This window comes from Fistularia commersonii, chromosome 26 (genome assembly GCF_037954325.1).
Source record: "Fistularia commersonii isolate RoL2024-O1a breed Wild chromosome 26, RoL_Fcom_v1.0, whole genome shotgun sequence".
NCBI classification, from domain to species: domain Eukaryota; kingdom Metazoa; phylum Chordata; class Actinopteri; order Syngnathiformes; family Fistulariidae; genus Fistularia; species Fistularia commersonii.
In genome coordinates this window covers 14,399,866-14,427,594 of record NC_141309.1, presented here as the reverse complement: position 1 = coordinate 14,427,594, position 27,729 = coordinate 14,399,866, and the positions used below count along the sequence as shown (strand labels likewise).

General features: G+C 40.7%; 1 protein-coding gene and 1 pseudogene across 3 annotated transcripts in view; one reads left to right on the top strand and one right to left on the bottom strand.

Moving 5' to 3' along the window:
* The first annotated feature begins 983 nt into the window (after nucleotides 1-983).
* LOC147218715 (uncharacterized) lies at nucleotides 984-3,941 on the top strand (annotated as a pseudogene).
* Nucleotides 3,942-7,107: 3,166 nt separating this feature from the next.
* The window catches only part of ptar1 (protein prenyltransferase alpha subunit repeat containing 1), a 30,029-nt gene continuing 9,407 nt past the window's right edge, over nucleotides 7,108-27,729 (bottom strand). Inside the window, exons 4-7 of one of the 3 annotated variants that reach the window (XM_086173407.1) lie at nucleotides 25,312-25,416; nucleotides 24,567-24,822; nucleotides 12,105-12,448; nucleotides 7,108-11,311 (exon numbers count right to left, since the gene is read on the bottom strand). In XM_086173407.1, coding sequence (XP_086029533.1) covers nucleotides 10,951-11,311; nucleotides 12,105-12,448; nucleotides 24,567-24,822; nucleotides 25,312-25,416 — 1,066 coding nt within the window. In that variant the 3' untranslated portion in view covers nucleotides 7,108-10,950. The remainder of the gene's footprint in view (nucleotides 11,312-12,104; nucleotides 12,449-24,566; nucleotides 24,823-25,311; nucleotides 25,417-27,729) is intronic. The other 2 variants (XM_086173408.1, XM_086173409.1) reach the window with 2 other exon arrangements.

Here is a 27,729-nt window from a genome sequence, read left to right as displayed (position 1 = left end):
AATGAGCATTATTTTCACTGGTTAACTTGGAGAAGGGGAGAGTAGGGAGAATGGAATTTTTGTTGACCGCAAATCTAGTTGCAAATCTTAACTACGAACTGAACGTTTGGAACAGCCAACTGTGCCTTGCCTTGTTTTTGCTTGGTTGAACACAGTTGAAATAAATATTGACAGTCACCAACACGGAATATGATTTGTCATTTGTGCAGCTAGTCGGCAGTGCAATGCTCCCTCACTTAGCCTCTCAGTGACCTGATTTATTTGGTTTGGAGCCACTACATACATTACTGCAAATTTCATGTTTGCTTAATTTGACACTTAAGCTTCTGGTGAGTGAATGCTCGCACAACTTGCTGCTGCTGCTCGCCAGTTACTCTGCAGTTAATAACTTGTAATGCAAGATTTCCTACACACAAATACTAGCTTCTTCACAACCTACCGTGCAGACTTCAGGTAGCACACTGAGTAATGTCATCTGCAGAAATTCTCTGATGACAAAGCTAGAGTTAGGGGCGTGGATAATGGACTGGATGATAAGTACAGAAATGCGTCATGCTGCTCCATGAGATGGTGCAGGTAAAATCACCCGCAAACAAATTGTAGAGGAATTTAGCAGGAAAAAACACTCTCCCTCTCCAGTTGCTATCAGTGAGACTGATATGGAGAAGGTAACATCCTATGAATACCTTGGTCTTATACAGGGCAACAAGCTGGGGTGGTCACAAAGTCTATGCAACAGAAGGGTCTGAACTGACTTCTCTTCGTTGGAAGGCTTAGGTCTTTCAATATATCATCATGTTAATTCTGTTGCTATTTTGCATCTGTCCCCATTCAAAGTTGTGTGTTTCCATGTGGTGTGAAGCCTTCAATGGCTGCCAGTTCATCCTGACTTCTTCCCTGAAATTCATCTCTTGAGTCGTTTCTGGTATGTATTCCTCATTCCATGTATAATCTTGATGCCATAAAAGTCAGAGCGGAGGCAGATCAAGTGGCCAGCAGCTACCATGACTTCACTGTGGAAGCAGTTCGACGATGATGTGGACCAAACCCTGGAGACTGTGTCAAAAGGAGAGGCAGAGCGGAAGCTGCATGCCATGACAGCAATCATTGTCGGCATAGCGGTAGAACGGAAGAGCAGAAGAAAAGCTCGGGAACATCCTACGCAAAGAACCACAGAGCAGAACAGATCCACCTCATCAGAAGGGAGATGAGAGCACTGAAGCGCCAGTATAAGGAGGAAGGAGAGGAGGAGCGATCTGGCCTAACCCAATTGATGCCCACCCAGTGGAAGAGGATAAGGGTCCTACGCCGAGCAGAGTGGCATCAGAGGCGGCGATGTGAGAGGGCTCGTAAACGAACGGCCTTTATTGAGAACCCCTTCAAGTTCACAAAAGACCTACTGGGCCAGAAACGCAGTGGCAAACTTACCTCTTCAAGCGAAGACATCGATCGAGACCTCTCACAGATGTTCGGCAACCCCAGAAGAGAAATGGAGCTGGGAGACTGCGACATCCTCATTGATCCCCCTGAACCAGAGGTGCAGTTTGACATGTCGGAGCTGAGGCTAATGGAAATCAAGGAGGTTGTCCATAAAGCCAGAGCATGCTCTGCTCCAGGACCAAGCGGCACTTCGTAAAAAGTATACAAAAACTGTTTATTCGTCTGTGGAAAATTCTGAGAGTCTTCTGGAGAAAGAGGAAGATACCAGAGCAATGGCGAAGGGCCGAAGGAGTATGGATTCCGAAGCAAGAAGGCTCCACCCAGCTGGAACAGTTCCGTATCATCTCCCTCCTATGCGTTGAATCAAAGATCTTCTTCAGCACTATCGCCAAGAGACTGGGCTCATACCTGGCTAGAAACATCTGCATCGACACATCAGTTCAGAAAGGTGGCGTGTCAGGAATGCCAGGCTGTGTGGAGCATACAGGGGTAGTGACGCAGCTAATCCGGGAGGCCAGAGAGCAGAGGGGCAATTTGTCAATGTTATGGCTCGACCTGGCCAATGCATTCGGCTCCATACCCCATAAGTTAGTCCAGCTCACTCTGGTGAAACATCATGTGCTGAGCAGATGTAGAGACCTCACCACTGACTACTACAACAACTTCAGCATGAGGGTTTCTTCAGGAGCAATTTCATCCAGCTGGCACAAGCTGGAGATTGGCATCATCACAGGGTGTACCATCTCTGTGATGTTATTCTCCCTGGCCATGAATATGCTCACCAAGTCTGCTGAGCCAGAGTGCAGAGGGCCCCTGATGAGCTCTGGACAACGACAGCCACCCATTAGGGCATTTATGGATGACCTAACAGAATCAGTTCCTGGATGTCGGTGGATTCTGAAGGGGCTGGAGAAGATGATGGTGTGGGCCCGGATGAGCTTCAAACCTGCCAAATCTAGGTCAATGGTGCTCAGGAAAGGGAAGGTAGAAGACAAGTTCCGCTTCAACATCGCAGGTGCGGCTATCCCTACAATCTCAGAGAGGCCAATCAAGAGTCTGGGCAAGTTGTTTGACAGCTCTCTCAAAGATGCAGCATCCATAAAAACAGCTTGTGTTGAGTTGGATGTCTGGTTGAAGTCTGTGGACAAGACGGTCTACCTCGAAAATTCAAGGCTTGAGTCTACCAGCACGGCATCCTCCCCAGGATCCTGTGGCCGCTCCTCATCTATGCCGTCCCACTCTCCACAGTAGAAACCCTGGAGAGGAAAGTCAGTAGCCACCTCCGGAGATGGCTGGGGTTACCAAAGAGCCTGAGCAGCATTGCTCTCTAACGGCGCAACAGCAAACTGCAGCTGCCCTTCAAGTCCTTGGAGGAGGAGTTCAAGGTAGCCAGAGACAGAGAGGTGGTGCTGTACAGGGACTCCAGCGATCTGAAGGTGGCTAATGCTGGAATCCAGGTAAGGACGGGCAGAAAGTGGAAGGCAGAAGAGGCTGTACAAACAGCTGAAGCTAGGCTGTGCCATAGGACTCTGGTGGGAGTCGTCACACGGGGCCGAGCTGGCCTAGTTTCCTTCCCAACCCCCCAAATGAACACCAGGGGGGAGGAGGCGCCTGGTCCAAGAGGAGGTGAGAGCAGCTGTGGATGAATCAAGATCTTGCAAGGCGGTGGGCATGAGACAGCAGGGAGCCTAGACAAGATGGGAAAATGCGCTTGAGAGGAAAGTTACCTGGACGGAGATCTGGAAAGCTAAGCCCCATCGCATCAAATTTCTTGCCAAGGCAGTGTATGATGTGCTGCCCAGTCCATCGAACCTGCATACTTGGGGCTTAGCAGAGTTGCCAGCCTGCCCATTGTGTTCTAAGAGAGGCACCTTAGAACACATCCTAAGCTGCTGCACCACAGCATTAGGAGAAGGGCGCTACCAATGGAGGCATGACCAAGTCCTGAAGACCATCGCTAAGGCACTCAGTACAGGGTTGGTTTGGGCAAAGCAGTTCCGCCCTGCCAAGAACTCCATTGGCTTTGTCAGGACTGGGGAGCAGGCGGCCACATCTAAAAGAACACCAGCAGGCATCCTGACATCTGCAAGAGACTGGCAGCTGCTAGTGGACCTTGGAAAACAGCTTAAGTTCCCTCGCCATATTGAACCACCACCCTCCGTCCTGACATTGTCCTCGTATCAGAGGCCACCAAGCAAGTGATAATGCTGGAGTTGACCGTCCCGTGGGAAGACCGCCTGGAAGAGGCTTTTGAGAGGAAGCTCTCCAAGTACACGGGACTGGTCAGTGAGTGCCAGCAAGCAGGATGGAGGGCAAAATGCCTTCCAGGGGAAGTGGGCTGCAGGGGCTTTGCGGCCCGGTCCTTTGCCAGCGCTCTGGGTTGTCTGGGCATTGTCGGGCAGCATAGGAGAAGAGCCATCCGCAATACCACCGAAGCGGCAGAGAGGGCCTCAAGATGGCTGTGGCTCAAGAGAGGAGAGCCATGGAGTCATGGTAGCTAGCGTGCCAACTGAACACAAGCCGGGGTCTGATCAGCCCTGGCTGGGTCACCTGGATGAGGGTGAATGATGTTGAAAGACCCAAAACACCCAATGATCCCAGGAACATCACTGAGGATGTGTCCAGGTGCATTAGTATATGTATATACACAGCACAATAAATCCCGCTTAAAATGGAGGCCGGGTAAAAAGACAGACACCAACCTTGACCATGGCGCAATGGACGAACCATTAGCTAACTTCATGAGCAGGCCGCCACCTCTGGCCTGCATATCTGCTCGCATCGAAGGGTACAGGATATACTGCAAGTCAGAGTCTGCCAGAAATCATCTTCTTGACCTTGAGTTCCTAATGAAGAGCACCTTGGTGTGTCCACTTGAACATCAGCCTTGGATCTCCTCACCGACTTGATGGAAGACACATTGGTACCAAACCACTGGTGGAAAAAGCAGAGGCCGATCCCACGTCGCCTCTGGATGGTCACTGCAGCCACCATGGCTGGATCCAAGTTCCATGGCACTCTCTGTGGGGGCTCTGACATCATGCTCTTGACGACTAGCCACCTGGTAGCTAGCAGGATGCAGTCAGCATCCTCTGCCAGACCCCGGCAGTGACCAACGGCCAGTCACTGGGAGTTAGCCAACACACCGGAGGCGGGAGCTTGTGTACAGTAGGAAGAAGTGCGGGAAAAAGAAACCACCCTCTCCACAGCAGACAGACTAATCTGAATTAGTACCTGTATGGGAATTCAACAGCAATTTCTGGCAAGAGAATGCATCTGTGTCAGGATTGGTACAGGTGATGTGTCAAGCAAAAAAGATGCAGCACTGAGACCTGATGCGTTGTAGTGAATTAAAGAGCTGGCAAACATTGAGTAGGAGACAGCTCCCAACTTTTACCCTTCGCTACTTGGGTCTCACAGTGCTTAACCCCAGCTCTGCTCACAGCAGAACTTTTATTGGCCAGCATGCAGCCAACCATGTGAAAATATAGGATCATACCGTTGAGTGACAAAAAGAGAGGTGGGTAAATGCTGTCTGCGACAGAAGAGTGTGAGTGTATCACCTATGGCTTAACTATGAGAGACATCCAAAGACAAAGTAGGATCTTGCTATTGGGAACAATGATTGAATGAATGTGTGCTTCTAAAAAAATATTTCAACTTGGTTAGCACTCATTTATAGCTCAATGACCTTAACAACTGTGCAATGAAATACTTGACTCAGGCATTGTGGAAAAAAAAATACATTAAAGCTTGTACTAGTACAATTTGCTTTATGGGCCCTGGTTATTATTTCCTAATAAGTTCAACTGTCGGTAAAGTCAAATATGTAATCGAATCTCCATTTCCTCAAGAATACCTTTATTTTTAACCATTTGCCCTTTGGGCTCTGGCTATTGTCATTTCCAATTAAGTTTAACTATCAGTATCATCAATGTGTATTTGAATATTCATTTCCTCTAAAATATCTTTTTGTAACAATTTGCCTGATTGCAATTTTTCACAACTCTTGTACTCTGCTGTACTCACAACTCTGTTGTGAATTTAAAAACATTAGTTCTGGCCACAACCCAGAATGGAACGAGTGTCAGACATCGATTTAGATGTAACAAGGACACTATATTGTACGAGGTGTTCTTGTCACTTTAAATTAATTTCCAATCACGTGTTACACAGCCTTCATTATCTGTGTCTGCATTTCTGAAACCTAATTGAGAACAACATGAGGCTTGGCTATTTGCTTCATGGGTTAACTTCTGTGTAGAGCCTTGAAGAAAATCTTCACTTTTTCCCTTTTCCTGTTTTCTCCTTCCTGAAAATTACAAAATCAATGCGTGCTAAAACAAAAAAGTCTAAAAATGAATACTCCTTTTTAAAGTGATTAATTATGGTGTTTTTTTTATGTTAATCTGTTATTAGGCTATTACATATTGACCTAGGTTTATGTTAATACACCAATGCATTGTCTCCCCAAATCAATGATTAGATATCTCTTCAGGTGTTTCATGTGGTGTGTATACATACATATATATATATATATATATATATATATATATATATATATATATATATATATATATATATATATATATATATATATATATATATATATATATATATATATATATATATATATATATATATATATATCCGTTTACTATGATGTAAATACAAACAAAAGAAAACCTAAAACATTAGGAAAGAAGTGGAGTGAGTAGATGCTGATCTGAGTCAATCTCAGTCCATTCTTCTGGAGCCTGAACATTTCATATTAGCTTTAATAACCTGAAATGTCAGGACTTGGTCAACAAACTTTATCTCTTTTCATGGTAAGTAAAGCTATATTTCGTGTTGATTTTTGACATGCTTGACAGTTACATGTAATTTTAAAAAGTGTAACTTCTGTTATACAAATCTAACTGTTTGTAAGACTATATTACAAAGTAAATATGACAAACATTCATTCGTTCATTTTGTAAACTTTGCGTATCAGGCATTGAACAGCACATAGTGAGACCCAGAACAACTCCTGGATGGGGTACTATCTGAGAAATTGGTATGATTATTATCACCTGGAGAGAAAAACAGTTATACAAACTGTATGATTGTTTGTGTTGAATGATGGAGTGAAAATGTACCTTATTGTGTACAGATTTTTCATGCTATTTAAAAATTACCGTTTCTCAACGGTTTGTCCAACTTCTTAAAATGATTGTGCATCAGATGTTGCCTGTGGCTATTTGCATCCCAAGAACCAGGTATGCTCACTTGAAAATTATGTTAACAGTATATATCTATAGACTGTCAAAAATAGATTTTTTTTTTAGCAATATCTACATATCATGTGTCCCTGAAATCATTTTCTATCTATCTATTTGTATTCTCTAGGATTATTAAAGTATCTCAAGGTCTATTAAAAAGAAAAAGTGACTGTCTTTGGCTACTTTTAGAGCAAATTTAAAGTAGTTTAAAATAAGGTTCTTACTGCTTTCTTAAAGACTATAACAACCATTAGTTGTAGTCACTCTCAATAAGAGGATGAGGGGGATCTTTGAGTACAAACCTTTATCAGTAAAAATGATTACGTGAACACACAAGCATATTTCTCTTGTTCCCAAATGAGCTTCATTTTCTAAGGAAGCAACTGACAAAACAGAAAATATATGATAAAATACTTTAATACTCTAAATAAATAGGACATTGGGATGCTTAGGATTAGTAAGGACAAACTTGACCAAAAAAGCAATTAAAAACAGAAGCAACAATATTTAAAAAAAAAAAATAAAAAACCTGGTTGAACCTCCATGAAACTTTACTGCATAGAAAGTATGCCATTAAAAGTTTGTGTTGTTGGTCTGCAGAAATTGGTATTTGTTCAGCTGATTGGTATACAAGACATAAATATTCATTTCCAATTAGCTATGATGAAGGGGTGGGGGATTTCACTCATACTTTAAGAGACATTGAGGTTGACATGGGGAGGGCAACTTCGCGGCACATGGAAGAGATTTGAGTAAAGATACGCCAAACACATCCTCTCATGATTTTATAAGTTAGCTCAGATGATGATGGCACTCTGAACCTTACAAGGCTTCAAAACAAAATTGCCTTCAAATTAAAATGACTGTTTTAATGAGTGAATGTGTGAGTTAATCTCGTGTCACATAACAACCTTGTTTGTTAGGGTCAACAATTACACTGAGACCTTCCACTTTGGACCTTAAATTTCCTAAGTAAAGTGCTGACTTGCCTTAAAGCTTTTACATTTCCTGCATTATTTAACCTGTTTAGCTAATCTAAGACTTGTCCAGCAACCCACTGGTCTAATGACTACTGAGTTATCATACAACTTTATGTCAAGTCATTAAAATGTTTGACTATCTATAAACTGATCATCTGGCACTAGTTTCTACATTTTAAGATATTTTGGCTCTTGAACCCATGAAACTCATAAGTTCTTATGTATTTCAATTTTACACTTAACAAAAATTAGCAAACAATTTAAATGGTTAGTGGAAAGTCAGTCATATTTTCCATGACTTTTTTCAAATATAGATAGGTACTGGAAGTGATTTCTTGTGTGTCCATAAAAAAGTGGGGGGCCTCAATTGAGCATGAGGTCATTTTTAGGTAAATATAGGAGATATTTGTTGAGAAAATAGTTCAAACTAGGAAAATTAATGTTATGCCAGTGAGGCTGTGAATGTATGAATTTTGTATGGTTTTATTATAGTGATACAACAACAATCTCAGAAGTATGAAGGCATATTATTGCTATTGGGTAGAGGTATAATTAGTCTTACCAAGATTTAAGTAAATTTTATGAGAACAAGTAGAATATAACCTATTATAGAAGAAAGCTAATATACTGAGAAATACAGAATTTAAAGACTTCATTGACTTAATTAAAAGTTAAAAAGATTATAATTACAAGTGCTAAATATATAAGGAAAATAAAATTTCAACTAAGAAAAAATGTTTAAATGTGTTTTTGTCTAAAAGCCACATGACTAAGTACAGATGTGATTCCCACCCTGTATTTTTTTAGGGGTTTTTGTACATCTGTGTGTAATAGGAGAAATTGTTCATGTAACAAGACCATAATACCTTCAACTAAGGTGATTTAGAATTATTCTCGGCTCAATCAAAATATGTAAATGAACAACTGATGTGGCAGGACCAGCTCACTTTCAAATACCGGAGGGCATGATTCCTTTCATTCTTGAATGTATGCTTTAAGCGCATGCAGATCATTACGAAAGTTATCTGCAACTTTGAAACTCAGCAACTTTTACCGCAGTGAACTTTACTGCAGAACATGCTAATAGTTCTCACTTGCTAACTACCACCCGCAAAAGGGGACATTTTCCAACAAACAGTTCCAAATAAAGTAATGTTGTCTTTTTCACCTTATTTGTCATGAAGTGTCGAGCAGTGACAATCAGTACCAATTACCTGCTAAAGCGAATATTGTTATCTTTGTGATGTAATACTTTGGGCTGAAAGTTTGCTTAGCATAGTAAGCCAAGTTAACTGGACTGCATGATTCAGATGTGGACAAGGACTGTAAAATCAATGCCCTCAGGGCAATTTACACTTCAATAAAAATTGATGCCTTCAGAACTGAAAACTAATAGAACCTGGACATAACGTCTGCCTGAAATTTTTCCTGTATAACCCCTGTATGATTAGGAGTATCTAATCATAACCTAAGAAATTCTTAGTTGACTTTAGTAACAAATTAACTTGACTCTTTGTCTAACCAATAGATAGTTGTCTTGAAAAGGAGTAATAGAAAATGCATATCTAAAAATTAGCTAGAAATTATAATAATAATAACAAACAGAGAAGATTCCTTAAAATTGTACAAGAGTTGGGATATTTTGTGTTTGTGTTTTCATTGTTTCATTTGCTTTTGTCAGAAAATGTACTTTGCTGTTTTAGAAATGTATGATATGGGACAGGGGAATTAGAACTTAATTCCAGTTCTCATTAAGAACATCTATTTGAAAAAAGTGTAGGGGGGTTAAATATTTTTTGGGGTATGTGACAAGTTATGTTCCTTACCTGGGAAAATATCTGCTATATAGCGGGATTCTTACAGAGGCTTCTGAATCATCAACCCTAGTATAACAAGTTAATATCAGGTATCTAATGAAAACATTGAGTTCCAAACCAAAAAAACAATTGATGAATATTTTTTCACTTTCACCAAAGTAAATTTGTCACAAACATTAATTGAGGATAATTGAGAGGGAGAATATGCGGTTGTGTTAAATGTTGTCATTGCAAAGGATGGCTATCCAATGCCATGACATTAAATTATGTAAAATAAAAGGTGAAAATCTGAAAAATATAAGAAATGAAAATGTTGTCAAAGTCCTGATTTTCTCAAATACATCTTTAAAGAATGTTTCAACATTTTATTGCTACATTACTACAAATTCATTTTTACAATGGTCTCCTATTTTCAAACTGCATTAATCTCAACCTTTAGTTTATGTATAAAATATCACATTTGAAATTTGATGGATGAGAAGTTCTTTAAATCTGCAATTTTTAAATCTCTAACAGCTTTTAAGTATTGTGTCTGATCTGGCACCTCAAACACCACTGAACTTATCTTTTAGTACAAGATGTTTTGGGTGATTTAAGATCTTTTACTGTATTTCTATATTGTTTTTAATATAGCTAAGTAATTTATTTGTTCAAATTTTTTTTCTCTTGTATAGATTCAGAATATATTTTCAGTGCAGATTTCTATTCTGAGGTGTCGTTGCTTCCTGTTTTAGCACAAGCAACTTGATACACAAGTTGTCTGTTGACGGGTAGCAACTTTGAAGACCCTATCTTCAAAATAACAAGGGGAAAAGTTATAATTTCGTGCTGCCATATTAAAATGACAATATGTGTAGTTGGATAAATCAGTCCATCTATTAAGTCTATTAATACCATGAACATGAGCACTGTGCATTGCACTTTAGCTAGACTGAAAACATGCTGATTTTAACACTTACTGGCCTGCATTTAGACACAAATCAAGGATTCATGAGGTCTCCAAAAATATTTGAAAATTAACAAGAAGTCACCTGGGGAAAAATAAATTAAAAGCAGAATGAATCAACACAAATCAGGACTGAAACACTTCCTGAAAATGAAGAATTTGTTTTATATATTAAAGAGACTATATTAAAGTATTACAGCTTGTTGCGCTGAGTTAGGAAACACTGGTCACTTGGTAAGTTACCCATGCTTGCCTGCAATGAGAGAATTGAGCTCCCTAGAAACAGTAAAACAGAGAAACTGATTCTGAGGAAGAATTAAAGAGACCATGAGATCTTATTTTGTCTCAGTTCAATGTGACATATACCGAGAATAAGTTAAATGGAGACTTTGGGGTTATCAACCCCTCGTCATCACTGCATTATAAATGAAGGTGAACCAGCACTAAGTAATTTTATGTGACCCTGTATCTCAAGGCAAACTCAATGTAGTAGAAGGTAGGTTCTCTTACGCCTCCTGTCCAATGATAATGTCTAACCACTTCTTGTACGCCATGGCAAAGCGTCTCTGCTCAGGGTTCAAGCAGTTGTCCAGCACGCTGTTCACAAACACATGCTCTGAGGTAAAAGCAGGGGGGCCAGCTAGGACACCCCTCCTTAGACGCTTGCTGCCATGCCGGTCTGGTATAGACACGCCATCCAAATCAATATCTTCACTAGAATGCCGTTGACCATTCACCCCGTCTTCCAGGGCACCATCCACAAGTAGGTTGCTGTCATCATGGTTATAAAACCCACTACTGCTGTTGCTGCTGCAGAAGAGTTGCTCGTCCCTTCTCCACTGCTGCCACAAGTAAAAGACATGCCTCCTGCAACAGAATACATTCTAATCAGCTACTGATCTGTGGATCTCAAACTTAAAAGGTTAAATAAATGAAGTACGAGAAACTGCATATCTCCACAACTACAAATAATGGACACAAATTGACAATTACAAGTTTTATGCATACATGTTTTTGATTTTTGTTTTTTTGGCCTTGTATTTCCCACCAAATGTATGGATTATTTCTTGCTATTTCCCCTTTTTAATTTCACATATTTATTAGGTAAGGTTTTGATTAAAAAAGTCATCAAAAACTTGGGCTATTATCTGAATTGAGGAAAAAAAGACTGCAAGAAATCACATTGGCCCTTTTCCTGGAGAAAGAATTCATGTATAATGTAAAATCTTTTCTCCCTAAGATTGCTTTTCTATCGAAGTGAATTAAACTAAATGAAAGGGAACAAATTACCAGTAACCCCACGTCTCAATAGTAACAGTTGGCCTTCATACCTATTATGAACAACAGAACAAATTTAGAACATAATTAGGAAATTTGAAAGCTAAAGTTTTTGTTTGAAATCCAAAGATCCTTTATTAAAGCCAAGAACACTTTAAATGATTTTGTATTAATGAACACTAAAAATTATCAAACATTTTTTTCAAATAGTCCATTTTTATATGGTCTTGGTTTTGCAACTTATCTATACGAAAACAGAATAAGGGACATTACCTTCAGTAATGTACATTTGTAATGCACATTAATATGTTGCATTTACAACAAACAATAACCTTTAGAAACACTAAGGTCTGTGAGAAATTGAAAAAATCATGAATTAAACCTGTGACTCCAGAGTGTCTCATGTCCAGGGAAAGACTGGATCAGGTCTGAGCACAGCTCAAACTCCTCATGGAAGAGTTGCAGCACAGCTATCAGACCCGGTTGCTGATTCTCCTCCCTTGCACCCTCCTGGCCCCCAAGCTCCCTGTTATTCTGGGAGTGGCTGTGATTGGGGGAACTGCGGCTGGATTCTCGCACAAGACAGCTATTGTCACAGGAGGCTGGCATCTGACGGAGCTCTGTGATCAGCTCCTTCAGGAGGAACTGGCGATAATGAAAGCCGCTATGGTCTGACACATGCATGGACACCCAGAGGCGCATGGAGGATAACTCATCATGGAAAACCTGGGAGGAAACAGGCACTTTTAAGAGGCATACGTTGTCAGGAGATAAAAATTACATAGCTATGTAACTTTTCGATGAAATCTTGTGGCAACTGAACTTGAATTTCTTCACTTGAAGGCATTTCACCCTTCATCCAAGAGGCTTCTTCAGTTCGGAAAAAAATCAAGTCCAGTTGCCACAAAAAGGAAGATTTTTACAACAATTCACCATGACCTGGATGACTGAGAACCTCCACAGCTATGTAACCTTGACACTCAACTAAATATCAGTATCTTTTAATGTGTTATTTGCACCACAGAATTTCCTTCTGCTACAATGTAGGTTACAGATACATAAATATTGAAAGACATGCTAATATTAATGGTTAACAAAACGAGTCAATGGAATACAGAACAACACAGATGCTACAGATAGGTTTTTCATTCTACAGTAAATAGTCCATGTATATAATGTCCAACTTTTTGAAAGGTATTATGTGGTTCTCTGTTATCAATTGCTGTTTTTTGTACCGTATTTTTCGGACTATACGTCGTTCCGGATTAGATGTCGCACCAGCCAAAAATGCACAATAAAGAACGAAAAAAACATATATAAGTCGCACTTGAGTATAAGTCGCATTTTTGGGGGGAAATTTATTTGATAAAATCCAATACCAAGAATAGACAGTTCATCTTGAAAGGCAATTTAAAATAAAAATAAAATAGAGAACAACAGGCTGAATAAGTATAGCCTAGTGTAGCCTACATGACGCATAAAAAACAAACTGAGAACGTGCCGGGTAGGCTATGTTAACGTAACATATTACGGTAAGAGTCATTCAAATAACTATAGCATATAGCACATGCTACAACCAAACAATCAGTGTCACTCTTAATCACTAAATCAGACTAAATCTTCTTCTTCGGTGTCACTTCTGAACAACTCCGCCAACTGCGAAGGTAGACAATGCGCCGCTTCCTCATCAACTGGTTCGTCGCTTACGTCAGAGTCATCGTCACTTGCAGTTCCAATTATTCCAGCCTTTTTGGATCCCGACAGGATGGCATCCTTGCCCTGATAGAGAGGTGATTGCGTTTTATGAAGCGGTAACACCAGGAAGGTCCTCCCGCAAAGTTATTTATATTCATTTCCTTGGCAGACGCAACTGTACTGTTGACAAGCCTCTCCCGGCAGCACGTTGTTGAAGCAAACCCATGTGTGAACTCGTTCCTCTAGCCATGGCCAGCTAGCTTTTAGCCTGCGATTAACTTTTTTTTAGTTTTCTTCATTTCAGTAAGAGTAACCTTGCTTTTCGCCAGTCGCTTACAAGTTTCTCACTAACTTCAACCTTTCTTTCTGCAGCTGGATTGCCGTTTTCGGCTGCACATTTCACTACTTTCAGCTTGATACGCTTGATAGAATATGATTTTCTTTTCAGTGCCATTTTTGTTCAGCCCTTCTCAGTTGTTTTTATAAGTTACCGGAATGTTGAAATGATCAATTTTCATAGGTACAGAAGTTGCTGGTAGCATTTTTTTTCACAACGCACTTCTGCCATGACCCGTCCCTGCTGAATTTTGATTGGTTGGCATCTGTATGTGACGATTGTTGTTATATCAAAGACACACATGCAGACACAGACACACACACACATCAGAGCAAGAGAGCTCAATAATTTCACACATAAGTTGCTCCAGAGTATAAGTCGCACCCCCGGCCAAACTATAAAAAAAAACTGCAACTTATAGTCCGAAAAATACGGTAACTGAACCTCAATATCATCATTGAAAGAACTTGGCCTAAGTACAGTTGATGGACCAATGAGATCTTGCAACATACTAGATCAAAACAGCTGAACTACATACTGTAGATTGAATTTGCTACTTCCTGTTGAGTACTGAAGTGTCATCTGCTTGTGACCAGTGATTGACACAGGCTGTAACTAAATTCTTGTGTTTAAAAACAGTGTAAAAGACTCTCAGTGCTGCTGTTTTGGAGTTGTGGTGTTGGTCTCAAGACCACTTTTTGAGGGTCTCAGCCTAAGTCTCAGAATTGAAAACATATTGGCTTGTTCTTGTTGGGTCTTGAACATCATGGACTAGGCTTTTTAATTGTGGCAGGTTGAGACCACAATGGATGCATTTATAAACATAATTTGCACTGAAAAGCAAGGGATCTATTGTTTTTTGTTAATTTTTTGTCACTAACTGCTGCCACTCTTCCCCGCCCCACACCAAACGGACATGTAGAAGCAGCAGCATATATAATCAAATACCAACGGAAACCCCTTCGTAGAGTGCAAGTTCTGCAAGGCAATGCCCAGTGACGGTTAGGACAACATCTAACTTCCATATACAATAAATGGCGAAAAGTATTTGCTCACCCATCCAAATAATTGTAATCAGCTGTTCCAATAAGCCACAATCAACCACATTTGTATAAAATCAAGCACCTAGGCATGCAGACTGTTTTTACAAATATTTGTGAAAGAATGGGTTGCTCTCAAGAGCACAGTGAAGTCCAGTGTGGAACTGTGATAGGATGCCACCTGTGCAACAAATCCAGTAGTGAAATTCCCTTGCTCCTAAATATTATACAGTCAACTGTCAGCTGTATTATTACATTACATTGCATTTGGCAGACGCTTTTATCCAAAGCGACTTACAATAGAGGACATAGGGACTGCAAATACACGAGTTCCCCACCCCACCCCATGTTCCATAAGAACATGGAAGTGTTTGGGAACAACAGCAGCTCAGCCAAGAAGTGGTAGGCCACATAAACACACAAGAGAAGGGTCAGTGAGCACTGAGGCACATTGTGCAAAAAGGTCGCCAACTTTCTGTAGTCAATCGCTACAGACCTCCAAACTTTATGTGGCCTTCAGATTAGCTCAGGAACAGTGTACAGAGTGTTTCATAGAATGGGTATCCATGGCCGAGCAGCTACATCCAAACCACACATCACAAAGTACAATTCAAAGCGTGCCGCAACTGGACTCTAGAGCAGTGGAGATCCGTTATCTGCGATGACGAATTGCACTTCTCCATCTGGCAATCTGATGGATAAGTCTGGGTTTGGCGGTTGCCAGGAGAACAGTACTTGTCTGACCGCATTGTGCCAAGTGTGAAGTTTGGTGGAGGGGGGATTATGGCATGGGGTTGTGTTTTCTCTATATTCACAGCTATATTATTTCAACCACTCACATGAAGACTGTCAGACATTTGAGCTCAAATGGACTTCGTCCTTGAACAGGAACCTACCCCCATGATCGTAAATTCAAATAAGCATAAAAGGTGTTGCAACTCAGTGGTAGAGCGCATGCATGAGGTCCTGGGTTCAATCCCCTGCACCTCCACTGTAAGTCGCTTTGGATGAAAGTGTCTGCCAAATGACTGCAAAGCAAATGAGAACCTACCCCCCTGAATGTAGACAGGAACTACCCTCTCCCTGTATATGATTTTGTCAACAACACTGATACACTTTCACACAATAAAATGCCGAGCAAGGAGGAACTCGGTGGGATTCTCTGGCTCATGCCTCCAAAGAGCGGCTTGAGTCTCCCCCTCTGCAGAGCTCAAAAGAATAGTTGCTTGTCTGTGTTATTTCTTATGACAACCTCAGTCTCCTCTTTACAGGCTTCAACTTAGACCAGCCTGAATTAGAATTACTTCCTAACAAAACTTGTTGCCGTGACCCGAATCCCAACACATCCGCAATTGGCCAGTGGAGGAGGACACGCCGAAGCCCGTCGACGGCCAGATCTAGTGATCTGAGAGAAAGATCCAGAAAGTGAATTCTCTACCTGGCCGGTGGTTAGAACATCTTCCTTACACCTGCCATCGCTGGATTGACGGAATCCGATCGGACCGAGAAGGGCCGAGGAGGTAACACCAAATTATCAGACTGGGTATGGTTTATACTTTTTCCGCGAAAAGAAAGTACAGCAGAGTGACTGGGTTGTGTGTGTGTGTGTGACTGATACGTGTGTGATGTTTTGTTTGTGAACCTATTTTGTTTGTATCTGTGTGTGACTGATATATGTGTGTGTGTTGTTTTGTTTGTGAAACTGTTTTGGTTGAGGGTGTGTGTGATTGTTATGGTTTATACTTTTTTTCTACTGAAAGAAAGTAGATATGGTTCATACTTTTTTCCACTAAAAGAAAGTACATCAGAGTGCACTGGGCAGTGTAATTGTGTGTGTTGTTACTTCAAAGAGATTTTTACACTGATTAGAGTCAGTCTCTGAAGTAAGTTTAATTTTTTTTTGGTTGTGGTTAAAATTGAGAAATTTGGTTTGCAGTGACAGCTGTGTCTGCAGAATACTAGGTTCTGTAGAAGCTTGGCACAGTCGATGATCTCTGTGAACATTGTGACTGATAGTTAACCACAACAACCTGTAGTGTAAAATGGGAAACTCTTGTAGGTGTAAAAATGAAAAAGACCTGGAAGGGGATTTGAAGTACATGCACAAATTGGATCCAGATAATTTAAAATATGTAAGAACATGGAAAAGGAAATACAACTGGGATGGAAAATTAAGATTGGCATCATTGAAAATAATACAAGAGAAACTTATGGATGAACACGAAAAATGCAAAAACCAGAAGAAGTGACAAAAAGTTTGACGAAGTAAGAAAAGTTAAAAAATGGATAGAACAAGCCATTATACGAACACAAAATATACAAATGAAGAAACGAGACACAGGAGAACCTGTTAAACAGTTTCAATTCCGCTATGAAGGGAAAATTAGAAGCCATAGTGGATTAGAATTCAATGAGCAGAATGATTCTCCCTACCAACAACATCTGAAACTTGGACTGCTGAAAGAAATTTATCCGAAAATAAGTGCATGGGTAAAGAAACACCTGATTGATTGGGAAACAGCGACAGTAGAAAGGGTTATGGTATATGCACGGCATGCGGAGAAATTACAAACAACCAAAGAGACATCAGTTTATGTAATGGAAGATGATGATGATGATGATGAAGAATAGCCTTGACTTTGACACTTTGTAGTTTTATTTGTATTTCTTATTCTCCCTCCTTTTTTTTTACTGTTTATTTCCTACAGTTATTAATTATTGTTATGGTTTACTTGAAACTCTGGCACAACAATTTCCTTCCGGATGAATGAGTTGTTCTTATTCTTATTCTTATGACCCAAGAACTCGTTAACCCAACTGCCATCAGACAGAAAATGAAAAATTGACAGGAGTCAACAACCAGATACTACTTCAGGACAATCATATGCACCTGATTGTTCTCTTCTCCTGCTTACATCAAACTCACTTTGTGAAATTACACACTCAAGTTACAGTTGACTGTTTACATATCAATTAGCACTTTTTCAACTTGCACATCCAGTGAATCTAACAGTTTACATTTGAATTTTCACTTTTTCAATTTGCACACTGTCCTGCCCTATTATGCATATCATTTATTGTTTTGTCCCTACTCACTTGCCTATTCCTCTTCTATTTTCCCCCTATTGAACTATCCAGCTTCACCGTCAACAGCAAAGTAAGAATTCTATTGTACAGGGAAACACAGCTCCTGACTATGCAAATGACAACCACTTAGAAGCTTGAATCTTCAACCTATGGCCTACTGATTTTTTCTAGTGAGCTATCATCTGATGCATCCCTAGTAGAGCATGCTACTAGTCTTCAAACACCTGCAATTATATGGTTTATCCTTTACAGTAATTATGTTCTTCCATCCTGAACAGGACAGTAACTGAAGGACCTAATCTTTCAGTGTCAACCAAAAAGTGATACATGAAGTATTGTTGGCCTATGTGGAAACTGCTGCATTAGCTACTACCTCCAGTCCTCCAGTCAGATCAACCGCCCCATTGATGTTCAGGCTGGACTAACCTTCAAACTGCAGGTCATATTAAAATGTACATTGAAACACCAATATAGTGTTATTTTAAGATAACTTATTTCAACACTATTGAACTATCTAATAAAAGTTGCATACACAACAAATTTATGGCGTTTCATTCAAGCACAGCACAACAGAAACTGATATACTTCTTCCATTCTGCCATTGCTTTTTACTTAATAGACGCAATCAGACTATGAGGTTAATTGCCTAAACTTTGTTCTGTACAACTGTTTTTAAAGGACTGAACTATTAAACAAAGACAGGGTGAAGAGCCTCTCTGCTTCCTCTGTGTTTAGGAAAAATTTGTATCCACTTTTGAATACAACAAGCTGACAAAAGGGATGGGTTTGTGCATGAGTGCAACTTTGCAGTGAATGCAGGGTTGTGTCAGTGTATTTGTGACTTGTCAATGTAAGTGGGGATTTGCAGTACTTTTAGAAACATCCTGATACCAAGTACGTGAAAGAAAAAAAAACAATGGCTTGGGTGCGAATTTTCGTATTAACTTGAAATGAGGAGCAAGACTATCGCTGGCAAAATTTGGATAACTGAGGTGCTAATGTTGTCACTAGTGTGTTTTAAAAATGCATCAAACAATTTTCAAGTATAAGAAGCTATTTCAGTCATGAACTATTCTGAAACATTATCAGAAAGTACTAATAAAATTCTCTAGTTGAAAGACTTTCATGTGCACTTTTGCCCGAATGAATGCTTAACAGTGTTCTCAACTAATAATGGTTGTAATATTTGTAGAATAATTATTTTCCCAATGAATCAGTCTGACCTACAAGCATGGGAAAAGATGCACCCTGTCCAAATATCCATTATTCTATATTAGCATTCACAGTATTAATTTTCACCCGGTTAAGGGTTAGCAGGCTAACTATCATTGACAATGTAAAAGGACAGTAACGCATGCACCATTACATTACATTACATTACATTGCTTTTGGCAGACGCTTTTATCCAAAGCGACTTAAAATAGAGGACATAGGAACTGCCAATACACTTGCAAATACACGATGCACAGGAACCACTCTTAACAGAACTACTAGCAGCTTTTCTGCTCCTGCGGAAATTAGCAGTAATAAAATCAATCAGAAACAGATGGTGTTACCTATTTTTAAGGCCTATTTTTAAGAAAAAGGGGATGTGCAGAATTGTGGCAACTATAGAGGGATAATGTTGATGAGCCATACAATGAAGTTATGGGAAAGAGTAGTGGAAACTAGACTGAGAGCAGAAGTCAGCATTTGTGAACAGCAGTACGGCTTCATGCCTAGGAAGTGTACTACAGATGCAGTATTTGCGTTGAGAATGCTAATAGAGAAGTAAAGCGAAGGCTAGAGGGAGCTGCATTGTGTTTTTGTAGACCTAGAATAAGCATATGACAGGGTGCGAAGAGAGGAGCTCTGGTATTGTATGAGGAAATCTTGAATGGCAGAGAAGTATATTAGACTGGTGCAGGACATATATGCTAGCTGTGAGACAGTGGTGCGGTGTGCTGTAGGGGTAACAGAGAAGTTCAAGGTGGAGGTGGGACTCCATCAGGGATCAGCTCTGAGCCCCTTCTTGTTCGCAATGGTGATGGACAGACTGACAGATGAGGTTAGACAGGAATCCCCATGGACCATGATGTTTGCGGATGACATTGTGATCTGTAGTGAGAGCAGAAAACAGGTAGAGGAAAATCTAGAGAGGTGGAGGTATGCTCAGGAAAGGAGAGGAATGAAAGTTAGTCGCAGCAAGACAGAATATATGAGTGTGAATGAGAGGAACTCGGGTGGAACGGTGAGGCTACAGGGAATGGAGATCAAGAAGCTGGAGGATTTCAGGTACTGAATGGGGTAGGGTCAAAAGTCCAGAGCAACGGAGAGTGTGGAAAAGAGGTGAACAGACGGGTCCAAGCAGGTTGGAATGGGTGGAGAAAAGTGTCAGGGGTACTATGTGATAGAAGACCTTCAGCCAGAATAAAAGGAAAGGTGTACAAGACAGTGGTGAGACCAGCGATGATGTATGGACTAGAAACTGTTACAATGACCAAAAGACAGCAGGCAGAACTAGAGGTTGCAGAGATGAAGATGTTGAGGTTCTCTTTGGGAGTGACCAGGATAGATAGGATCAGGAATGAGTCTATCAGAGGGACGGCACATGTTCGATGTTTTGGAGAGAAGGTCAGAGAAGCCAGACTGAGATGGTTCGGTCACGTACAGAGGAGGGATAGTGAATATATTGGTAGACGGATGCTGGAATTGGAGCTGCCAGGCAAGAGGTCTCGAGGAAGACCAAAGAGAAGATTTATGGACATAGTGAGAGAGGATATGAAGGTAGTTGGTGTGAGAGAGGAAGATACAGAGAATAGGGTTAGATGGAGAAAGTTGACCTGCTGTGGCGACCCCTGATGGGAAAAGCCAAAAGAAGAAGAAGAAGAAGAAGAAGAAGAAGAAGAAACAGATGGTGTTACAAAAGGAAATACCTTTGCAGACAAAACCTCAAAGGAAGCAGCAAAACAAACACCCACCACACAATCATTAATTGACAATGACATACTAAAGGATGCTCAGGAGAATCCGTCAGCTGCTGAAAGACAATCCTGGCTCAAGAGAGGAGCAACAAACTTCAATGGAATTTTAGTGATAAATGAAAAACTCATCCTACCGTAATCATTAAATAAAACAGTAGCTCTTTTTTACTCATGGGCCTTGCCATGTGTCAACAGGAGGGATGTAGGTACTATTATCACAACACTTCTATACCATTAACCTTAATTCCTATTTATAACATGCATTAACATAATGCTCAAGCAAACTTAAGACCAAGGAAAGGAAGGTTTCCAGATCCACAATATCCTTTTGAAATAATACATGATAGATCATTCAGATTACCGATGACACATCCAGACCTAAAAAAGGCCCACACAGAAGAAACCTTGGTGGAATACATGAAAAAAAAAAAAAACACTAGGCCAACGCGGTGTAACAGACGCAAATGATCTGCCTGAATCTCAATCTGCTCCACAGGTGAAGGTCCAAGTTGGTGATTGGATCTTTGTGAAAGTCATAAAGAGAAGCTGTTGGAGTTCAGCACGCTGGGAAGTACCCAAGTACTTATGACCACACCAACCGCAGTGAAAATTGCGGGGGATTCACTTGGATTCATTGATCACACTGTAAGGTACTCCCTGTTGATCCTACTGACACTGGCTGGTGGGGAAGGCTGACTACAAAAGGGAGTAAGAAGAGTAGTCTTACTCGTCTCAAGGCATCAGCTGCGTCAGTGAAGAAACCACCAGATCCTGAGCCATTTAGGTTGGAAGGATCCAGGATGAGCCAGCCAAAACAAGAGAACTCAACCCAGCAGGAGAAGGCAGAGACAAACAATGACAAGTCTGACGAGGAAAGAAGGGCCTCTATCAAAATGGTAAAAAAACAGCAACAGGGTAAAGAGGACAGTGATACTGTAACGCCATGTTCACAATTCGACCCTTGGATGGATTGTGAACGTAACTTGGTGGCAAATAATTTTAAAATGCCTTACACCTGTAATTGTGATTCTTATCCTGTTTTGTTTGCTTACTATGTGCATTATTCCTTGTTTGATAAACATGATTGTTAAAATGGCTTCTGTAGCCTTTGTCCAGATGGCGATTATAGCAGTGCAGACCCAACAAAGGACTCACTACACTGGACAAACATATGAGCAACTGCCTATGAGTGATTTAGAAAACGATAAATATAATAATTTGACTGTGGAAGATGACAATGATGTTGTATAAATTGTCATCTGTAAACTACGTACCAACATTCGGGTGATGATGCTGAAGTTTTTAACATTATTCGTCGTCTCAGAAACAGGAGGGAATTGTTGAGTTTTCTCTATTTTCATAGCTATATTATTTCGAATACTCACATGAAGACTGCCAGACAATTGAGCACAAATGGCCTTTGTCCTTAAACAGGAACCTACCCCCATGATCGTAAATTCAAATAAGCATAAAAGGTGTTGCAACTCAGTGGTAGAGCGCATGCATGAGGTCCTGAGTTCAATCCCCTGCACCTCCACTGTAAATCGCTTTGGATGAAAGTGTCTGCCAAATGACTGCAAAGCAAATGGGAACCTCCCCCCCTGATAAGGAACCTATGCCCCTGAATGTGAACAGGAATTACCCTCTCCCTGTATAGGATCCTGTCAACAACACCAATACACTTTCACACAATAAAAAGTCGAGCAAGGAGGAACTCGGTGGGACTCTCTGGATCTTGCCTTCAAAGAGCAGCTTGAGTCTCCCCCTCTGCAGAGCTCAAAAGAATAGTTGCTTGTCTGTGTTTTTCTTATGACAACCTCAGTCTCCTCTTTACAGGTTTAATTTTAGACCAACCTGAATAAGAATTATCCCCTTACAGGTTGTCTTTCAAGGGCTGGGCTTGGCCCCTTAGTTCCAGTGAAACCACCTCTGAAAGCTTCAGCATACCAAGACATTTTGGACAATTCCATGCTCCCAACTTTGTGGGAACAATTTGGAGCTAGCCCCTTCCTTTTCCAACATGACTGTGCAACATGACTTGAGTCTGGTGTGGATTAACTTGACTGGCCTGCACAGAGTCCTGACCTCAACCCAATAGAACATCTTTGGGATGAATTAGAGTGGAGACCAAGAGCCAGGCCTTCTTATCAAACATCAGTGTGTGACCTCACAAATGCACCTCTGGAAGAATGGTCCTAAATTCCCATAAAGACACTCCTGAACCTTGAGAATAGCCTTCCCAGAAGAAGCTGTTATAGCTGAAAAGGGTGGACCGACATCATATTGAACCCTATGGATTAGGGACTGGATTTCATTTAAGTTTATATGCGAGTCAAGGCAGGTGAGAATACTTTTGGCCATATAGTGTGTGTGTGTGTGTGTGTGAGAGAGAGAGAGAATGGTCTTGCTCTGTATACACTCTAGTCTTGGTCAAGTCGTGGCCTCAGCTCTAATGTTTGATTCTGCAGTTCAAGTTGCAAGTTTTTAGTTTTTGTAGACAAATTTAGTTTTTTCTGGAGATATTGTTTGTGGCCTTACATCTGAGTGATAGTTACCAGTGATTTCATATGTTTTGTCACCTTTTCAGGAGTTTTTTGTATGAAAATGAAAATAAACTCACATTTACGGTCCCACTGTGTGCCCTTGTGTGGGACCATAAACTGAGGCCTCATTATCTTGGGTACTTTCAAGCTTGTACTAGTAATTTTTGTGACAAGCAAGTAAGTGTCTTTTAAGAATCTTTCATAAACACTTCCCAATGAATCACTTGGACAACCATTCAATCACCTCTACTGATTGTAATAATTCACATTAGCAGCCCCATCCCTGAACTTCCCATTTTACATCTAACACAGCAAAGCCCAAATAGGTGGGTAGAATTATGTTTATGTCAGTGTGGGAAAATGTCAAGGGGAAAATGTTAGAAACAAGACAGGTGGAGAACTTTATGTTTTGCTCCATTCTTCAAGCTCAATGTGGAATATTATGGTCCCCCCGCTTTAACTGTTATACTTTTTATCGTACATGTGCTCGCCTGGGTTCACTGGTGACACTATTATGATGGTTTCCCAAGCTATCAGTGTGATTGTCCCCCAGGTACCTAGACCTGACTCTGAGGGGTGCCATGACAACTATGTGAGAGACATAACTTTAAGCTATATTCCTTTGGTTAATCTCAAAAAAACACTCCATATATAGACTAGAATTCTATATATTCTGATGAGAATTTATGTGGGACTAGAAGATGAAAGGCAAGAGGAGGAAATAGAAGGACAATGAAGGGGAAAGAGGGTTCCATAAGAGTGACAGATTTCCATGAATACGTCAGTTCCAGCTATGAACCAAGCCACATTCAGTTGAAGCAGGAGCCAGCTGCACTTAACTTTTCTCTGTAAGCATTTCTTTTTGTAACCATTAAATTCTGCTTGCTTCAAACATATCTGAGAGTCCCAGTCTCTACTGGTAGTTATTTAGTAAGTTTAGATTCATGCCAAAGACACACAACGCAAACCAGAGGTGAAAAATCATCTGAAAAGCATCAAAATTTTACAATTTGGCTCCATGACTGAGAACCTTGGGAAGAAATTCTACAACAGTAAAACAAAATGTTTTTTGTTGGAGAGCCCAAACAATCATGAAAATACATGGTGTGCTAAACTGGAAATACTAGCCAACTAAACATCTGGGGGAAAAAAAAAAAAAATTATCAAAACTTCTCTAACATTTCCTACTTTGATGTTCCCTTTGGCCATGTGTTGCATCACCCAGATGCGGTGAGACCAGGCGTTGTAATTACTGGGATACCGGCAGGCAGCATCGCAGCAGACCTTCATCTCTTGGTGGAGTGTCCTAGCTAGATAGTCACTGAGCTGCTGAGCCCAATCTGTACCAGCCCGCTCTGCTTCACCTTGCTGCTGGTTCTTCCTGCTGCCCTCAACAGCTAAGGAATGTCTCAAGATCTGCTGCAACACCCACCGTCTGCAAGGAAACATATTTTGGATTAGATAAGACATCTGAGGCACCCCATTCAACTAAAAGAAGATACTACTTATTCCTATTTACACAGGATATGAAAGGGTAGGTAATTATTAGAAAGTTCCTAAGATAAAACCATCTGTTAATGGGGTAGACATCAAAATAATTACAATATGAGGGAAAAGTGTGGAAGTAAAATAACAATGATAAAAAATAATAATAATAATTAAGCTCCAATTAATCAAATACAGGGAAGGATGCAGAACATTTTAATGATAATCAAGGTAAAAAAATAAGTTTTATTTGAAAAATGGTTCTTGGTGTCCACATCATCTGATTTGTGAATCTTTCATCATATCAAAAAATTGTAAAATCTATGCTGCAGTGAGTAGTAATTAGTTATGGTGGACAGAGGCAGGGATCCCCAAGAAATATTGTATTGGGTGTAAAATGATATTTTCAAGTATAATACTAAATTGAAGCACGCCTTACCGGTGTATCCATGTCTCTGGGCTTTTGGGGAATTTAGTGAGGGCCAACTTGCCTAAGTAGAGATCCTTCTCTGGGTCAAGAACTCCACACTGTAGTAGCTCCTTCCTGAAAGTGTGACCACCTATGATCAAAACAACCCAAACAGCAGCCTGATGTTCTCACCTCCATGTTAAACCGCTCCCTCGGCCAGAGAACCATTCCCCCCTTGTTTTGACAATACAACCATCAACCCCTTCCCAAGAAGAGCCCACTAACCTGCCTAAATGATTGCGAGCCAGTAGCACTCACTCCAGTCATTATGAAGTTTGTTGAAAGTTGTGCTGGCCAACATTCAGAGCAAATGTCCAGACCCCCTAGACCCCCAGTCCAACAGGTTCAACATATACGTCAAAGTCGCCACCCTCCATTATTCCCTTTCCCACCAAGAAAACAAAGACTCCTACATCAGGATCCTCTCTGTAGACTACAGCTTAGACCTTAACACAGTCATCTCCCACAAAGACATCATCTTGAAGGTTGGGGTAAAAGGACGCATCACTGGCAGGGACAAAACAGTCTACAGGATGGAAGTGGAAGTCTGGTGTCATTGTGTGAGGACAAAAACCTCACCCTTAATACAGAGAAGACGAAGGAGATGATAATGGACATGAAGAAGGAGAGCTACTGATAATCTAAAAGCTTAAGGTAGAGAGTAAGCAGTTTTAAATACCTGGGTGCCCTCATCAGTGAGGACTGTACCTGGTCATTGAACACCACGCATGTGGTTAAGAAGGCTGAACTACTGCTGTACTTTCTGAGGAGGCTGAGGAAGTTTGGCATGCAGGTGAGGATACATTGTTAAGAGCATCTTGTCCAGCCGAATTGGTACTGGTGTACTACCAAATGGTACACCAGCACCACTGCTTTGGACTACAAAACACCTACAGCAAGTGGTGGAGACTTGAGAGTGCCCTCTATCATCATGGACCATACCCACCCCCAGCATGAACTGTTCACATTCCTCCCCTCCGTCCGGAGGTACAGGAGGGTGAAATGTACAACCACATGTGGTGTCCAGCGTCATCTTCGACGCTGTTGTGTGCTGGGCCAGCAGGCTCAAGACAGCTGACACCAACAGACTCAACAAGCTCATCAGGAGAGCTGGATCTGTCCTGGGAGTGGAGCTGGAGTCTGTTGTGCAGGTGTCAGAGAGGAGGATGCTGAAGAAGCTCCTCAGCATCATGGACAACGTCCATCACCCCCTGCATGCCACACTGACATCCTGTCAGAGGTCTTTCAGTTGTAGATTGATAAAACCAAGGAGCTCCACTGAACACCACAGGAGGTCTTTCCTACCTGAGGCTATCAGACTTTTTATTCCTCTTCCTTCAGTCGCAGGGAATCTTCAAATCTTTGCACTTAGACCTTAAAACACTTTATAGCCTTGACTTTGACACTTTGTAGTTTTATTTGTATTTCTTATTCTCCCTCCTTTTTTTTTTTACTGTTTATACAATTTCCTACAGTTATTAATTATTTTTATGGTTTACTTGAAACTCTGGCACAACAATTTCCTTCTGGATATTCCTTCCTTGTTATGTTCCGGATAAATAAGTTGTTCTTATTCTTATTCTTATGACCCAAGAACTCGTTAACCCAACTGCCATCAGACAGAAAATGAAAAATTGACAGGAGTCAACAACCAGATACTACTTCAGGACAATCATATGCACCTGATTGTTCTCTTCTCCCGCTTACATCAAACTCACTTTGTGAAATTACACACTCAAGTTATAGTTATTAGCACATATCAATTAGCACTTTTTCAACTTGCACATCCAGTGAATCTAACAGTTTACATTTGAATTTTCACTTTTTCAATTTGCACACTGTCCTGTCCTATTATGCATATCATTTATTGTTTTGTCCCTACTCACTTGCCTATTCCTCTTCTATTTTCCCCCTATTGAACTATCCAGCTTCACCGTCAACAGCAAAGTAAGAATTCTATTGTACAGGGAAACACAGCTCCTGACTATGCAAATGACAACCACTTAGAAGCTTGAATCTTCAACCTATGGCCTACTGATTTTTTCTAGTGAGCTATCATCTGATGCATCCCTAGTAGAGCATGCCACTAGTCTTCAAACACCTGCAATTATATGGTTTATCCTTTACAGTAATTATGTTCTTCCATCCTGAACAGGACAGTAACTGAAGGACCTAATCTTTCAGTGTCAACCAAAAAGTGATACATGAAGTATTGTTGGCCTATGTGGAAACTGCTGCATTAGCTACTACCTCCAGTCCTCCAGTCAGATCAACCGCCCCATTGATGTTCAGGCTGGACTAACCTTCAAACTGCAGGTCATATTAAAATGTACATTGAAACACCAATATAGTGTTATTTTAAGATAACTTATTTCAACACTATTGAAC